General features: G+C 42.2%; 1 protein-coding gene across 1 annotated transcript in view; it reads right to left on the bottom strand.

Annotated features, from left to right (window-relative positions):
* LOC142704510 (uncharacterized) overlaps positions 1–15623 on the bottom strand; it is a 32697-nt gene extending 17074 nt beyond the window's left edge. Inside the window, exon 1 of the mRNA XM_075848285.1 lies at positions 15358–15623. Coding sequence (XP_075704400.1) covers positions 15358–15623 — 266 coding nt within the window. The remainder of the gene's footprint in view (positions 1–15357) is intronic.
* Between the last annotated feature and the right edge of the window lie 3166 nt (positions 15624–18789).

Raw genomic sequence — 18789 nt, 5'->3', positions numbered from 1 at the left:
CTCTCCTTGTTGCATCTTTCATAAGTCTTATTTATCATTTCATTTCTATTTTTACTGGTTGTATATTTCTATAGATACTGTAAATCTGGTTCATAACAACAAAACAACAGCCGTCTCTTCTTGTATGCTAATGTTGGCTGTTTTGTCTATGTGAAGGTACACAGTCCCTCCATGTGGTCCTTTTCTCCAAGTCCCTTCGGTTGTAGTCACATTTGTAGTATAACACGGGTCATTGGCCTTACAGGTGTAGTTACCCTGCTTTCTATCCACTGTGGCATTCGCCCACCCTGTCCTGAACTGTTCCAGTAATTCTGTACTAATTACGTGTACAGGAGTAGCAGTTCTGCCTTTTTGTATAAGAGCACACGCAACAACCGCCGCAACAACCGCAAAGATCTTCATTCTTCTGGCTGAAGAACCTTTTTACAATGACTGGCGTGAATCCAGCTTGCCTTTCCTTCGAGCTTCACTGAGGTGCTTGTAACGAGTAGGACTTGAAAAGGACCATCAAATCTTGGGTCTAGACTTTTCCTCACGTGTCTTTTAACAACGACCCAATCTGCTGGTTCTAGCTTATACGTCAACTGAATCAGGACCTGGAATGGAAGCAAAGACTTGTGCATGCACCTTAGTCACTTGTTTGTTCAGCGTTTATACATAATCTGTTAGTCTACCATACTGCATTTGGAGCACCTGTGGAAAATAACATCCTAATCTGGGAGCCGACCCAAATAAGATCTCATATGGGCTGAGACCTGTTCTTTTTGTGGGCGTGTATCTTACTGAGAACAAGGCTAATGGTAGACACTCGGTCCATGGTTTCCCGGTTTCTACCATTGCTTTTTGGATTTTCAATTTGAGAGTCCCATTTAGTCTCTCAACCTTCCCACTACTTTGTGGATGGTATGGTGTATGTAGGGCTTGACTTATGCCTAGAGCTGACAACACATGGTTCATGATTTCACCCGTAAAATGAGTTCCTCTGTCGCTCTCGATCACCTCTGGAACTCCATATCTGCACACCACCTCGTTGATCAGTTTCTTTGCTGTGGCTACGGCTGTAGCTTTGGTTACTGGAAATGCTTCTGGCCATCCTGAAAAGAGATCAATACAAACAAGCACATACTCATAGGTACCGACTTTTGGTAATTGAATATAGTCTATCTGCAGTCTCTGGAACGGATATATAGGTCTGGGTGTGTGCTTCTGTGGTACTTTTACAGTTCTTCCAATATTATGTGTTGCACAGATCATGCATCCTTGTGTAAAACTGCTGGCCATCACACTAAACCCTGGGGCATACCACACCTTGTTTACCAAGTCCATCATTGCCGTTTTTGACTGGTGTGTCTGTCCATGTGTTATTTGGGCCATCATTGGGAACATTGTCTTAGGCAGGCACAGTTTATTCTTGCATTGCCAGAGGCCATCTTTTCGTAGCGTTGCTCCTTGGGCCGTCCACTTGTCTTTTTCTTCTTCTGTTGCTTGTCCTTGAAGTTTTTGCAGTAGTTCCGGGCTTACAGCTGGTCTTGTTTCCTCTGGATCTTTTATCTGACATACGGCTGCTAACACGGGTAGCTTCTGTGCTGCTTGCTTTGCCGCTTCGTCTGCCAGGGCATTTCCCCTTTTGTCTCTGGTGAACTCACCTTAGTGTGAGCTTTTAATGTTTACTACTGCTACTTCTGTGGGTAACATCAGGGTCTCCATCAAGTATTTTACAAAGTCTGCATTCTTTACAGGTGTACCTGCAGAGGTCAAAAACTGTCTAGCCTTCCATATGGGGCCATAATCGTGTGCAATCCCAAAAGCATATTGAGAGTCAGTGTATATATTTGCTGTCTTTCCTTCTGCATGTTGGCATGCTGCTGCCAGGGCCTTAAGCTCCGCTTCTTGTGCTGAGCGGGACGCTGGTAAGGAGGCTGCTTCTAGGACTACATCTTCGGTGGTTACTGCATATCCTGTAAGAAAAGATCCTTCTACACAATACCTTGAACCATCCACAAAGAGTATTAGGTCTGGGTTTTGGAGTGGGGTATCTCTTACATGTGCGAACCCCACTGTTTCCTGGGCCATAAGGGCCATACAATCATGTTCATCAGTTTCAGACAAAAATTGTGACCATACTTTACCTACGTCTTCTCCCCCTTGCTCCAAAGGCAGTAAGGTAGCTGGGTTCAATGTAGTACAGCTATGGAGTGTGACCTGCTCAGGGAGAAGGAGTGCACAGGTTAATCTCAAATGTCTTGCAGTTGACAAATGCTTAGGTTGTACTTGAGTTAGAATAGCAGTAATATACAAGTTTTGTTTTGCCTTCTCCCTCATCTAAATCCATAAAAACTCGTGTGAGTGACGTCACATCGCCTCCTGTGTAACTTTGCTGGAGGGGGATGGTCTCTTACACATAAACCAAAATTGTACCTGATCAGTTCCTTCACCCTTCCCCCCCTTGTGGACTCTGCGAGAGTAATGTAGCAGAGTTCAAAACTACATCTCAACATAACACTAGTTTAACCCCCTGTAATGTACAACAGCCTGAAACAAAAATGACTTTTTCCTGACAAACATTTGATCTTTACAATGACATAACTCATGTGTGAAATCAAAAATAGAACAATTGTAGTTAGTTATTCAATTAAACAGAAAATATTATCTCTGATAACATTAATTACTGCAAACCAATAAACAGTATAACGGTGGGGGCACATACATTTTCAAAACCCCCGTGTCTCACAGTATCTGTAGTTTAATACATCTGAATGATCAAAACACATGAAATCTGATCACATCATAACACATAAATATCGTAACTTTTATAACCAACAGCGCTTGCGCAAAAGAGAAGAAATTTATTTCAGTTTGTACACATTACTGATATATATATATATATATATATCTCAGCAGTGCATATTGAGATCCCTTTGTCTCATCAGCCCTGCAGACTGCACCCAGTCAGCCCCCCTCCTCCTCCTCCCAAACACAGCACACTTTAGAGGGGAGGGAGGGGGGTCACAAACTCATTTCTCACAACTTCTCACAATCTTAACACTTTCAATGCCGGCAAAACAACATACGTATCTGCAATCATTTATCACACCATTGTATAGGAATTATCTACATTAATGTTTAACCGTACAATCTGTCGGCCACCATCTCTATATTATGATGACGTGTTGTTTCATCAGTGAACTAGACTGGAACTTCTGTAAATAGAAAAAACACTACAAATGACAAAATTAACAAGGTGATTATTTCATACTGATTTGAATGGGCCGGGCGTGGCCACATCAGGGGCAGGGGGGGGCAGCCTCTCCCATTAGAAACAGTGCGCAGGGGGTTTCCCACCAACAATGAGGACACACTCAACATGAGGTACGGACGCCATTACCGGGCGTCGGCTGGTCCTGTTCTCTAATACATACAATATGACACAAAGTCATACAAAATATCTATTTCAGCATTTAATGTTGTGTCCATTCTTTTCAAGAACAAGATTACATTTCTTATCTCACTAGCAGCTGTTCTCCACCTCCCCCTTCTCTTGTCACACTAGTTGATTCTAAATTATACCATATGGGAATTTACTATAAGGTCACTTGCAACTTTAAAACAGCTACTACTTCTATCACCTCCCTTTGCTTTAAACTTTACTTTATAAAATATGAATTTCCTCTGACAACCTCCTGCACTTTTAATTCAGTGTATTAACATTACATACATTTGTAGGCTCTTTGTTGCTTTCTAAAAGATGCTACAATCCATCTACTCCAATCTGCTTTGTCATTTGACTCTGTGTGGTTCTGGATTTACAATCCCCTAGTAAATTTACACCATTTTAACAGGTGCTTGCTCACCCATATGCCATACCTCTATTGGCTGTTAGGGAAAGTCCCACACTACGTATCTCCTACGTACACTCTGTATACACTATCCAACTGAGCCAAATTACAACCAACTAAACAATAATCCCACAAAGGATCTGCTCATTATATCATCTATATTTTTCCCGATCTAATCTTCCCGCTTTTCCCATTCCACATGCCTTCATTAACTGATTCGTTCCTTGTGTTGCCTTTTTACCTTCTCTTTCTGCTACTGCCTGTTTGGCTGTCAGTCCTTGTGGGTGCTCATCTCGTAATAGGAACACCAAGTTCCCCATTGTTCACTAGTTATAAGTGGTCGCCTATGGGCAGACCCTAAGTTACGTAGGGGGTAATTTTCCTGATAGGTGAATTTCTTTCTCACCTATTTTAGACAGTTACTTATCCCCTCGAAACTTCTTAATAGGAACACCAAGTTCCTCATCTTGTGACTGTAAGTGGTGGCCTTTTTTGGCACACCCTAAGTAATTCAAGGGGTAAGTTTCCTGATAGGCAAATTTCTTTCTTGCCTATTTTCGACAGTTACTTATCCACTTGATACTTCTTATTTTGTTACAGATTTTATCTACTGACAGATGAATTTCTTTCTCATCTATTTTAGACAGTTCTAGTTTCCGTACTTACTCTTCTACTCTGGCCAGAGGATCTTTCCCTTTCACAGTCCTTTTATAACTTTCCTCGTCTGAGACACCACTCAAGGAGATATCCTCCACACCATAAGAATAATATGACAAATATTCCTAATCCAAATAACAAGGCAAACGTAAAATCAAGCTGTTCATTTGACATGCCGGATTATCAGATTGCAGAAAATTCTGGAATTTTGAGCTGAAAATCAGTGCATGATAATCTCCGCAAGTACCTCAATGCTGTACACACATTTTCGGTATTTTGCCGGATTATCAGATTTGCACAAAATTTTCGATTTCCGGGCTTAAATTTAGCCTATCATAATCCCCGTAGTCACCTGAAGCATGTACACATGTTTCTGGTAATTTGCCGGATTATCGGAAGTTTTTTCCCAAAAACAATTTCCTTATTCTAAAATGCATTTGTGACACAAAACTGGGTTTCTACAACATTCATACAAATACTGCCATGGAGATCAGGCACTTTATCCTGAGGGTAGGATTACATATAGACTTGACCAGATTTTTACACTAAAAATACCCTCATGTGGCCCCTCTATCCCTCAGGAGTACTACCGGGAAGGTGACCTACCAGACAGGAAGGTGCAGAGCAGAGTTTGTAAGAATTAAGTCTTCTTACCTTGCTGCAGCAGTGGTCTGCACGTTCCTTCGTCCGGGTGGTCGCCATTCAAGTCCCGGGAGATCCCCTAGGTGGGGTGCCGTTCTTCTGGTCAAGTCCCTGGTTCGGGCGCCAATTTCTGTGATCGCAATTTGAGTCACGTTACGCCTTGATCTCCATGCAGGTTCAAATCAGGTGGGGGGGGCGAGCTCGGAGAAGCAACAGATACACTGAGACGTTTCTCAAAGTAAAAATCCTTCTGACTTTATTTAACTGTAGTGGTCGCTTTTATAGCGTCAGAACAAAAAACATTCCATAACATATGAGTCATCTGTATATTCAATCCTTACATCCTTCTTTCCCATAAAGCTCATTGGTGGAACTCAAGGTATTCCCTTTTATGCTTAGGGGGGTTGGTCAAGTGATTGTCCACCATCTGTTCGCAATTTCAAGAGACAGCAGAGCAGCTGCAAACTATTTCCTCTCTTACCCTTTCTAAAATACCCATTCTATTGTAACACATGTTCTCCTCTATAACATTTCACTCCTTGGGGCCCCAGATACATTATACATATATTTATTCCATAACACTAGTAAGACAGATATAGATTATACACATCACGTCATTTATCTCATCCGCTCTCTACAATGTCAGGGTCAATATGTCGGTTGTACAACATTAATGGTGCGAAAACATAAACCTCTTCTAGATAGTAACAAGAAAGATGCCAGTAATCCATCAGTCATGTCCAAAGGCGGCCATCCCCATGACAACACTGAATGTTATAGTGCGGGCAGAAGTATGGAGCGGGTTTACAGGCTGAGCCCGCTCCACACGCTGCGGGTGTATTACAGCTGACACCTCGCACTTAGGCTGGATTCACACGAGCGTGTGCTTTTTGTGCACGCAAAAAACGCTGCGTTTTGCGTGTGCAAAAGGCACTTAACAGCTCCGTGTGTCAGCCCTGTATGATGCGCGGCTGCGTGCTTTTCGCGCAGCCGCCATCATTATGACAGTCCATTTGTATGTTTGTAAACAGAAAAGCACGTGGTGCTTTTCTGTTTTCATTCATCCTTTTCACAGCTGTTGCGCGAATCACGCTTGTCCCACGGAAGTGCTTCCGTGTGACATGCGTGGTTTTCACGCACCCATTGACTTCAATGGGTGTGTGATGCGTGAAATACACAGAAAGAACGGACATGTCGTGAGTTTTACGCAGCGGAGTTACGCTGCGTAAAAATTACGCAACTGTCTGCACAGCCCCATAGACTAATATAGGTCCGTGCGACACGCGTGAAAATCACGCGCGTTGCACGGACGTATATCACGTTTGTCTGAATAAGCCCTAACGCCCAGGATCAGAGAGAACGCCGATCCCGGACATTTAACTACTGTGGAATCTAAACTTTTAGAACGGGGGGTGATCCACTCATTGGCTTCTCGCGATTTAATCATAGGGTGCAAATGGATGTCATGGCAGCCTGGGGGGGGTAATAAAGTTCTGCCAACATTCTGCTCCTATTAACATCTTAATCTTAATCACGATATACTGCGATACTTTAGTATTATAGTGTATTGTACCAGCGATCTAATCAGCACTAGTTCACGTCCCCCAGGGGTGTAATAAATATTTTAAAAAAACAAAACATTTTTTCCTCTAAAGTAATGTAAAAAGCAAAATGATAAACATAAATGGGATCACCGCATTCGTAAACGTCAAAACCATTACAATATAACGTTATTTACCCTGCACGGTGAAAGCCGTAAAAAACAAAGCATGAATTGCTGTTTTTTGGTCACCTTAGCGCCAAAAAAAAGTTAAATGTAGTAAAAAGTGATCAAAAACCTACAACCCGCCCTGCAAAAAATAATCCCCAACACTGCTCCAACAACGAAAAAATTAAAAAACTTAGGGAAGGGGGAAAAACATAGTTACATAGTAGTTACATAGTTACATAGTTTGTACGGTTGAAAAAAGACACATATCCATCAAGTTCAACCAAGGGATGGGAAAGGGGAAGTGGGATGGGAAAGGGGAAGTCAAAAATATCTACACAAAGGAGCTAATATTTTTTTGTTCTAGGAAATTATCTAAGCCTTTTTTAAAGCCATCTACTGTCCCTGCTGTGACAGCTCCTGCGGTAAGCTATTCCATAAATTCACTGTTCTCACAGTAAAGAAGGCTTGTCGCCTCTGCAGGTTGAACCTTTTTTTCTCCAGACGGAGGGAGTGCCCCCTTGTTTTTTGAGGGGGTTTTACATGGAACAGGATTTCACCATATTTTTTGTATGTGCCATTAATATATTTATATAAGTTAATCATGTCCCCCCTTAGTCGTCTTTTTTCAAGGCTAAATAGGTTTAATTCTTTTAATCTTTCCTCATAACTTAGATTCTCCATGCCCCTTATTAGCTTCGTTGTTCTTCTTTGTATTTTTTCCAACTCCAGGGCATCCTTTCTATGAACTGGAGCCCAGAACTGAACTGCATATTCTAGATGAGGCCTCACTAATGCTTTGTAAAGTGGTAATATTACAATCCCTGTCCCGCGAGTCCATGCCTCTTTTGATACACGACAATATCCTGCTGGCCTTTGAAGCAGCTGATTGACACTGCATGCTGTTATTTAGTTTATGATTTACAAGTACACCCAGATCCTTCTCAACAAGTGACTCCCCCAGTGTAGCTCCCCCTAGGACATATGCAGGTTGTTCGTACACAGGTGCATAACTTTACATTTATCTACATTAAACTTCATTTGCCAAGTGGACGCCCAAACACTTAGTTTGTTTAAATCTGTCTGCAATTCACAAACATCTTCCATAGTCTGAACTATATTGCATAGATTGGTGTCATCTGCAAAAATAGAAATAGTGCTATTAATCCCATCCTCTATATCATTAATAAATAAGTTGAATAATAGTGGTCCCAGCACTGAACCCTGGGGTACACCACTTATAACCGGGACGATTCAGAGTAGGAATCATTTACCACAACTCTCTGGATACTGTCCTTGAGCCAATTCTCAATCCAATTACAAACTATACTTTCTAAACCTATAGTCCTTAATTTACCCATTAAAACTAAATTGGCCTGGTCATTAAGGGGTTAACCTGCGGTGCGGATTATAAACACGCAGGACATCGGATTTATACCGCGGATTCGCGGTGCAATTTGTTGCAGAATTTCCCCATTAAGTTCAATGGGAAAGTCAAATTCCGCAACAAACGCCATTGTTCCCAGAATCCTCTGCGGCTCCACCGAATGTTCACTGCAACGCTGCAGATTACACATATATAAAAAAGAAGGTGTCATGTGACCCCTGCAGCCAATCACAGGCTGGAGAGGTCACATGTCATTATAGGGGTCACCTGGACACAGCGGGAAGACCCGGGACGTGTTGCTATGGTAACGCTCGGAGAGGTGAGGATCGGCCTTGTTGTATTTCTGTAGTAGATATTTGGGAGGATTATACGTCCACCATTTGGGGTGAATTCCTTGCGTGTTGTGGGTCGTATTCACTACGTGTGAACATTCCCTTAAACCGCACGGTGAACGACATTAACAGCAAATGTATAAGTCAGTGAATAAGTTGTATCTACCCAAACCTCCCAACCGTCCCTGATACAGCAGGACAGTCACGAATTTCGGGTGGTGTCCCGCTGTCCTGGGAAGCCGGTAGTATGCCCCGGACTTCGGGTGTCAATTGTATCTGCATCCTCAGGAGGCAGATACAGTTGAAGCCAATGCTGAAGCAGGGAACTGTCAGCTCCCAGCTTCAGCAATAGTACAGAAGACTCCCTGGGCACAGCGCTACTTTAAGTGTTGAGCCCAAGGAAGTCCTTAACGTCACTGTCATATATGGACAGAGAAGTCAGTGGCTCCTCCTGTAGCAGAATCCCCAGCCACAGCGCGGCCGATGTTTTGGCTGCGGATTCCGCCCCTTTGGGGGAGTCCCAATGGCTACAGAGGGGGGTAGCGCTATCTACATGGGTACTGGCACTAGGGGCAGCTATGGGGCATTATACTGTATGGGGAAATTATAATGTATGGGGGCATTATACTGTATTTCGGCATTATACTGTATGGGGGCAGCTATGGGGCATTATACTGTATGGGGGCATTATACAGTATGGGGGCATTATACTGTATGGGGGCAGCTATGGGCCATTATACTGTATGGGGGCATTATACTGTATAGGGGCATTATGCTGTATGGGGCAGCTACGGTAGCATTATACTGTATGGGGACATTATACTGTATGGGGGCTGCTATGGGAGCATTATAATGTATAGGGGTATTATACTGTATGTGGACATTATACTGTATGGGGCAGCTATGGGGGCATTATACTATATGGAGGCATTATACTGTATATGGGACATTATACTGTATGGGGCAGCTATGGGGCGTTATACTATATGGTGGCATTATACTGTATGGGGGCATTATACTGTATGGGGGCATTATACAGTATGGGGGCATTATACTGTAAGGGGGCAGCTATATGGCCATTATTCGGTATGGTAGCATTATACTGTATGGGGGCATTATACTGTATGGGGGCAGCTATATGGGCATTATTCGGTATCGTAGCATTATACTGTATGGGGGCAGCTATATGGGCATTATTCGGTATGGTAGCATTATATTGTATGTTGGCATTATACTGTATGGGGGCAGCTATGGGGGCATTATACTGTATGGGGACATTATACTGTATGGGGGCAGCTATGGGGGCATTATACTGTATGGGTGCAGCTATGGGGGCATTATACTGTATGGGGTCATTATACTGTATGGGGGAGTTATACCGTATGGGGGCAGCTATGGGGGCATTATACTGTATGGGGGCATTATGCTGTATAGGGGCAGCTATGGGGGCATTATACTGTACGGGAGCATTATACTGTATGGGGGCATTATACTGTATGGGGGCAGCTATGGGGGCACTATACTGTATGGGGGCATTGTACTGCATGGGGGAATTATACTGTATGGGGGCAGCTATGGGGGCATTATACTGTATGGGGGCATTATACGCTATGGGGGCATTATACGCTATGGGGGCATTATACTGTATGGGGGCAGCTGTGGGGGCATTTTACTGTATGGGGGCAATATACTCTATGGGGGCAGCTATGGGGGCATTATACTGTATGGGGGCAGCTATGGGGGCATTATACTTTATGGGAGCATTATACTGTATGGGGCAATATACTGTATGGGGCATTATACTGTATGTGGGCAGCTATGGGGGCATTATACTGTATGGGGACATTATACTGTATGGGGAATTATACTGTATGGGGACATTATACTGTATGGGAGCACCTATGAGGGCATTATACTGTATGGGGAATTATACTGTATGGGGGCATTATACTGTATGGGGGCATTATACTGTATTGGGGCAGCTATGGGAGCATTATACTGTGTGGGGCAATTAAACTATATGGGGACATTAAACACTACGGGGCACCTATGGGGGCATTATACTGTATGGGGCAGCTATGTGGGCATTATAATCTATGGGGGCAGCTATGGGGGCATTATACTGTATGGGGACATTATACTGTATGGGGACATTATACTGTATGGGGGCATTATACTGTATGGGGGCAATATACTGCATGGGGACATTATACTGTATGGGGGAATTATACTGTATGGGGGCATTATACCGTCTGGGGGCATTATACCGTCTGGGGGCATTATACCGTCTGGGGGCATTATACCGTCTGGGGGCATTATACCGTCTGGGGGCATTATACCGTCTGGGGGCATTATACTGTATGGGGGCAGCTATGGGCCATTATACTGTATGGGGGCATGATACAGTATGGGGCAGCTATGGTGGCATTATACTGTATGGGGGCATTATACTATATGGGGACATTATACACTATGGGGCAGCTATGGGGGCATTAAACTGTATGGGGGCATTAAACTGTATGGGGGCATTATAATGTAAGGGGGCATTATACTGTATGGAGGCATTATACTGTATGGGAGCAGCTATGGGGGCATTATACTGTATGAGGGCATTATACTGTATGGGAGCATTATACTCTATGGGGGCAGCTATGAGGGCAGCTATGGGGGCATTATACTGTATGGGGGCATTACACTGTATGGGGGCAGCTATGGGAGCATTATACTGTATGGGGGCATTATACTGTAAAGGGGCATTATACTGTATGGGGGCATTATACTGTATGGAGGCATTATACTGTATGGGGGCAGCTATGGGGGGATTATACTGTATGAGGGCATTATACTGTATGGGAGCATTATACTCTATGGGGCAGCTATGGGGGCATTATACTGTATGGGGGCATTACACTGTATGGGGGCAGCTATGGGAGCATTATACTGTATGGGGGCATTATACTGTAAAGGGGCATTATACTGTATGGGGCATTATACTGTATGGGGACATTATACTGTATGGGAGCAGCTATGGGGGCATTTTACTGTATGGGGGCATTATACTCTATGGGGGCAGCTATGGGGGCATTATACTGTATGGGGCCAGCTATGGGGGCATTATACTTTATGGGAGCATTATACTGTATGGGGCAATATACTGTATGGGGCATTATACTGTATGGGGCATTATACTGTATGGGGGCAGCTATGGGGGCATTATACTGTATGGGGACATTATACTGTATGGGAGCACCTATGCGGGCATTATACTGTATGGGGCATTATACTGTATGGGGCATTATACTGTATGGGGGCATTCTACTGTATGGGGACATTCTACTGTATGGGGACATTATACTGTATGAGGCATTATACTGTATGGGACTTTATACTGTATGGGGACTTTATACTGTATGGGACAATATACTGTATGGGACATTATACTGTATAGGAAATTATACTGTATGGGGACATTATACTGTATGGGGGCATTATACTGTATGGGGGTATTATGCTGTATGGTGGCATTATACTGTCTGGGGGCATTATACTGTCTGGGGGCATTATACTGTATGGGGGCATTATACTGTATGGGGACATTATACTGTATGGGGGCATTATACTGTATGGGGGCATTATACTGTATGGGGGCATTATACTGTATGGTGGCAAGAAATAGCAAAGGGAGGAAACCTCCAGCTCTCCAGCTTGTTGCGTCTCCTGACTCGCTGCTCGGATCCCCGCTACGGCTGGCGGTATGTGATAGGAGAAACAGTAGAAATGATCCAGCGCTAAGTCCAATTGTAAATTAAAAAGGAATCGATGTTCCCATCTTTATTGGGGTAGTATGAATAAAATAGGAGGGAGACGCAGTCCCAAGAGAAAAAATACGAGCGGGCAACTGTGTGCTGGCCTACGCGTTTCGAGCAGCTCCTGTGCTCTTAATCATGGCAAAGAAATGTGAGGACACTAGCCGCCATGTCTGCTTGATAAACGTAGCTAATTAGTACGTAGATAGAACAGGTGAATAATTAACCCTGGTTTGCAATCGTCTCCACTGGAGAGATACACCCTGCGTAAAGAAATGCATGCAATAGTGTGATCTAAGAGGTATAAAAAGTATATAGAAAAAAAACTAAATAAATACATTCAGGCACACTAATTAAATTGTAATAAGTTGCATGCAGGATCGTAGGTTTGGTAATATATACAGCAGACAAGGCTATCATGTCCTCACAGTCCTCACAACGTATATCACAGATATTATATATTCGATATACAAGGTTTAAAAACAACACATATTGACAATTCAGCCAGGTTCCGAATATAGCATCTTCGAATACTTATACCAGCTGATGAAAAAAACATACAAAATCAAATATATGATTAAAACATAAACGGGAATATAATTCCCGGTACAATAAAAAATGAATTGATTTTCACATACATGACCTGGGTGAGCCTTATCCGTGTAAGAATACATAATGTAAGTACTTATAGGTTCATATAAAGATTTCGGAAAGTTATGTGAAATTGCGTACATGTTTAATTGGAAATGGTTGGCCAAACTGAATAAGAATAAGGTCTGAATGGAGGTATAATGTGCACATGCGTTTTTAAATGGAAAAATTTCTCTCAAAGATTGCTATACTGGTTCATTGTAGGGAAAAGATGTTAATGCCCGTGCTTGCAATTTATTGATTATAAACATTCATTTCTAGAATTAAATAATTCCTAGGAGTATATATGGCGTAAGTCAATGTAAAAAAATCCCTCTTTAAGTTTGACATCTGCTTGATATTATATACTGATGTGTGATACATCTGTTCTTTTAGATATACAAAATCATCAACTGCAAGGCGTCGTCGGAGACCTATAGTGTAACCCCGTATGGGACGGAGTGTGTCCAAGAAATATGCCACAAGAGCATCTATATACACGAACCATCGGACCGATTGGAAGAAAAAATGATTTCTGTGTTAAAGTATACTGAAAAAATACGTCTGTAGATATCAGTTATATTTGATAAAATTGACTTCAAAACATTGCTGTCATTAAATAAGATTCGTGCTGTAATCTATCTGGTATTCAATGATTTTGGATTTCAACTCATAGGGTGAATATCTTCCCGAAAGAATAATACTAGGATAGCCCAGTATAATTGGTGTGTATGTCCAGTTAAATACAACCGGCATCAATATAATATAGCTGGAAGTAGCTCGTATACCTGATGGCGCTGTCCACGAAATATGGTGCTGAATGTGCTGCAGATGCAGTGTTCGTTATAAGAAAAACCTCTCAGTAAAATATTGATAGCAAAGAATATTGAGTTGGCTGTGCAAGATATGCCACCGTTTCATGATCATAGACTTTATTACGAATGTGATTTTACCAATAAGTACCCGTCCTATTATTGTATAAAATCTCTAGGAATCTACTATGTTGGAACTGGCTTCCGATAATTCTAGTATGTATGTAAATTTTTAAGCTGACATAATTTGATTGTAATATCGCTGTCCGTAGTGGATAGTCTTTCATATGATCTAAACTGTCACAACAATCAGTCCCCTAAATTGGAAAAACTGAATATCAGAATAATGTGCTCTATTACTCTATCCAAAATGTCGGAGAGATATTTATAAAGTAGAAACATCACATGGTCAATGTTGCAGTCCACCTTAAGTGGTGCTGAAAGTAATGATAAATCCAGATAGATCGCATCCTAGTGGGAAAAATTAAGTAGCTGACGATGTTAATCACTCAGTGTACTGAGGGGACAAAATTGGCTAATTTTCTACGGTTTAATTATTCAGTAATGAAACATAAGTTCCTTCCTCACATTTAGACCTAGTGGGAATCGTGTTTCCAAGTAGAAGATCCAAAAGGCCTCCCTCGTTAGCAGGCGTTGTCTGATGTTACCCCCTCTTATACTACCTCTAACTTTTTCCACTGCATAGCAACAAAATGAATTTGTACAGCGGTTATGTTGTGAGATGAAATGTCTAGAGGCACTTGAAATATTCAAAAAATTGGGGTTCCTGATATAGCTGAGATGTTCCAGAACCCGGAGTTTAAATTTCCTTATGGTGCACCCCACATATTTCAAATTACAAATAGTACATTCTATAACATAAACTACATTGTTACTATTACAGTTAATGTACGATTTGATGGGGAAATTGATATTGTTTGAGGAATTCGAAAACTCTTTAGTGATCTTTGAAAAATTGCAAACCTTACATGGGTGTGTTCCACATTTAAAATACCCTTTGTGGGTTAGCCATGAGGGTTTGGGGAGACTAGTTGTCAATAGCGAGGGGGCTAACATGTTCCCAAGGGTAGGAGGTCTCCGTGATACAACACGACAACCCTTGCTTAGTACTTCTTCCAATTTAACATCCTCATATAACAAAGGAATATACTTAAGTACCATATTTCTGATAAGGTTAAATTGGTTGCTGTATTGTAATATTAAAGTTGGTATGCTGGTATCAATCGTGCTAGAGCATGTGGTGTCTGTGTTGCGTTCAATGGACAGGAGACTGTCTCTTTGTTTTTGACAATAGTTTTGGCCCTTTCTAATGTCCAATTCCTATACCCACGGGCTGCGAGCCTACGACATATTCTGGATTCCTCTTTGGTATATCCTGACTGTGTACTACAGTTTCTCTTAGCTCTCGTTAGTTCTCCTACGGGTATTGCTGAAATGGTGTGCTTGGGATGACAGCTAGTGGCATGCAGCAGCGTGTTACCTGATATAGATTTGTGGTAAATCTCCGTGCATACCCTCGAACCTACCTCAGAAATAAACTTAATGTCAAGAAATTGATAGTTGTGTCATTGGTGACATATGTGAATCTGAGATTAAGATCATTGTCATTGATGAAGGCCATGAACTCCGGTATGGCAGACACGTCGCCCTCCCAAATGAATAGGAGGTCATCGATGTATCTGCCATACCAGTGGACATGACCCGCATATGGATTGGACGGGGAAAAAAGAGTGAATTCCTCCCACCAAGACATGACCAAATTGGCCAGAGATGGAGAAAACTTGGCCCCCATGGATACCCCCCTCCTCTGAAGATAAAAGGTGCCTGCAAAATTAAAATAATTGTGTGTCATCAAAAAATTGGTCACTATGACTACAAAGTTTTGCAAGCTTGGGTCGTATCCACTATATTTGAGCAATTGAGTGTGGAATACTCGTGTAGAGAGAGACATCACAACTGAGCCATGTGTGGTCTATGTTCCAGATTTTGTTATGAAAGATGGAAAGTACATCCTTCGTGTCCCTCAGATGACCCGGCACCCTCAGAACCAATGGCTGTAAGTGGCAATCGAGCCACTCTGAGATCCTCTCCGTCAGAGACCCTATCCCAGATACTATGGGCCGCATCGGAGGTGGAATAATGCCCTTGTGTGTTTTGGGCAATGCGTGCATTATAGGTATCACTGGGAATTCCACATACAGATAATCATACTGTTTCTTGTTTAATAAGCCTTGGCCCAAGCCCTCATCCAATATATCTCTCAATGCATTAGAAAAATCTTTAGTAGGGTTATGACACAACTTCACATAGGTATTAACATCATCTAATAGTAAGAGAATCTGGTCCATATACATGACTCTGTCCATAATAGTAATGGAACCTCCCTTATCCGCCATACGAATTACAATGTTCTCATCTTCTTTCAAGGATTTGATGGCTTGTTTTTCTGCGATGGATAAATTGTGTGAAGTTTTGTCAAGTCCCGTATGATTTTTGATTTTGTGCAGTTCTCTCTCCATGATTGATTGGAATGTGTCCATGGATTCCGTTCGGGACTGAACGGGATAAAACCTGGGATTTTTGGTGATAAATTGAGGCCTCGGACTAATATCTGTCTTCTGATTGTGTTCTTCTGCAAGATCTTCAAGACAAGTTAATGCCAGCTGTTCCTGGAACATGAGTTTTCTATAATTATTGCTCTGGACAGTGGGTTCCGCTATTTGTCCATCCATGGTTGCTTCCATGGTTAGGAAGTGCCTTTTCACCGTAAGGTTGCGGATAAATTTATTAATATCAAGTAAGGTGGAAAAGACATCAAAATTTAAGTTGGGCACGAAGTTGAGTCCTCGTGATAGCACCTTAAGTTGAATTGGGGTGAGAGGTGCCGAAGATAAATTGATCACATCTAAGTTCATCTCTGATTTCTCAGTCGTCTGGGTTGAATGGTGTCCATTCGATCTGTGCTTCCTGCCCCCCCTCTTCCCCCGTTTTTTGAAAAGTCTCGCTTGTTGCCATATTGAGACTTAGGTGTGCGAACCCCTTGTGCCACTTCAAAATCCGAGTCACCCTCCGCTCCATCTGTTGTTTCAGGTTCAGCCGAACTGAAACTGACCCTGTGTGAACTTGAGTTGGATCGATATGAGTTATTCCGTTTCTTAAGGATGGATTTTGTTCCACGTCTATTGAAATTGCCTCCATTCCAAGAATAAACTTCGTTGTTCCTATAATCTTGGCTGTCACGCATGAATTTGGTCTTTTTAGTATCCGCAATGGACTTCTCCAATTTTTCTAAATGGTCGTCCATTCTGCTCTGTAACATTGCATGATCAGGTGAGCTGGTAAATGAGCTGATTTCCTCCCTGATTTTGGTGAGATCCATCTGCAGCTCTGTAAGCTTAATCTCCTCATGTTTGGTGATAAGAGTCATAAGGCCAATGGAACAATCGGATAAAATCTTGTTCCAATCGGTCATAAATTCTTCTGAATATTTGTGTGTCGGCACTTTGCGCAGCCTGAGACCCCTCGGAATCATATCTTTCGAAATGTAATTACGCAGTGTGGTGAGATCCCACCACACTCTGGTCTCACTGGATGCTAATTTTTCCAGGTCTCTAAATTTGTTTTGTAGGGATGTATTCACACTATCCGCATGCGCATCTTGACCGAATACAAAAGCCGCCATTTCAGTTCTTGAACATTGTGATTTAGGAAGTACAGGCATTTCCGTAATTGTCGATCTTATAATAAAGTGAACTCCGTAAATGGATTCCTCAGGTCATAAATGATTAAAAACAAGCCATGTGTTGAAAAGGTATAATTCAAGCAAAAATGAGTGATATACAATGGTAGTGCTCACCCTTGGGACATATATATATATTGTTATATGGTAGTTTTGAACAATGATACAAAAGTCCTGATGTTAATGATTGTTCCAATATGTGCCGTTATAGCAAATGTTGTATACTCCAATATATATCAATAGAATCCGGTGGGCACGGAAGGTTGGCCGTATATTGACAAGAAATAGCAAAGGGAGGAAACCTCCAGCTCACCAGCTTGTTGCGTCTCCTGACTCGCTGCTCGGATCCCCGCTACGGCTGGCGGTATGTGATAGGAGAAACAGTAGAAATGATCCAGCGCTAAGTCGAATTGTAAATTAAAAAGGAATCGATGTTCCCATCTTTATTGGGGTAGTATGAATAAAATAGGAGGGAGACGCAGTCCCAAGAGAAAAAATACGAGCGGGCAACTGTGTGCTGGCCTACGCGTTTCGAGCAGCTCCTGTGCTCTTAATCATGGCAAAGAAATGTGAGGACACTAGCCGCCATGTCTGCTTGATAAACGTAGCTAATTAGTACGCAGATAGTACGTCTCCCTCCTATTTTATTCATACTACCCCAATAAAGATGGGAACATCGATTCCTTTTTAATTTACAATTGGACTTAGCGCTGGATCATTTCTACTGTATGGTGGCATTATACTGTATGGGGGTATAATACTGTATGGGGGCATTATACTGTATGGGGGCATTATACTGTATGGCGGCATTATACTGTATGGGGGACATTATACTGTATGGGGGTATTATACTGTATGGTGCATTATACTGTATAGGGGAAGTATACTGTATGGGGGCATTATACTGTATGGTGGAATTATAATGTATGGGGCATTATACTGTATGGGGGCATTATACTGTATGGGGACATTATACTGCATGGGGACATTATACTGCATGGGCATTATACTGTATGGCGCATTATACTGTATAGGGGCATTATACTGTATGGGGACATTATACTGTATGGGGACATTATACTGTATGGGGACATTATACTGTATGGGGACATTATACTGTATGGGGACATTATACTGTATGGGGACATTATACTGTATGGGGCAGCTATGGGGGCATAATACTATATGGAGGCATTATACTGTATGGGGCAGCTATGGG

This window comes from Rhinoderma darwinii, chromosome 1 (genome assembly GCF_050947455.1).
Source record: "Rhinoderma darwinii isolate aRhiDar2 chromosome 1, aRhiDar2.hap1, whole genome shotgun sequence".
In the NCBI taxonomy this organism is placed as follows: Eukaryota; Metazoa; Chordata; class Amphibia; order Anura; family Rhinodermatidae; genus Rhinoderma; species Rhinoderma darwinii.
Note: the sequence above shows the minus strand (reverse complement) of the source record. Positions and strands in the feature narration are given on the sequence as shown.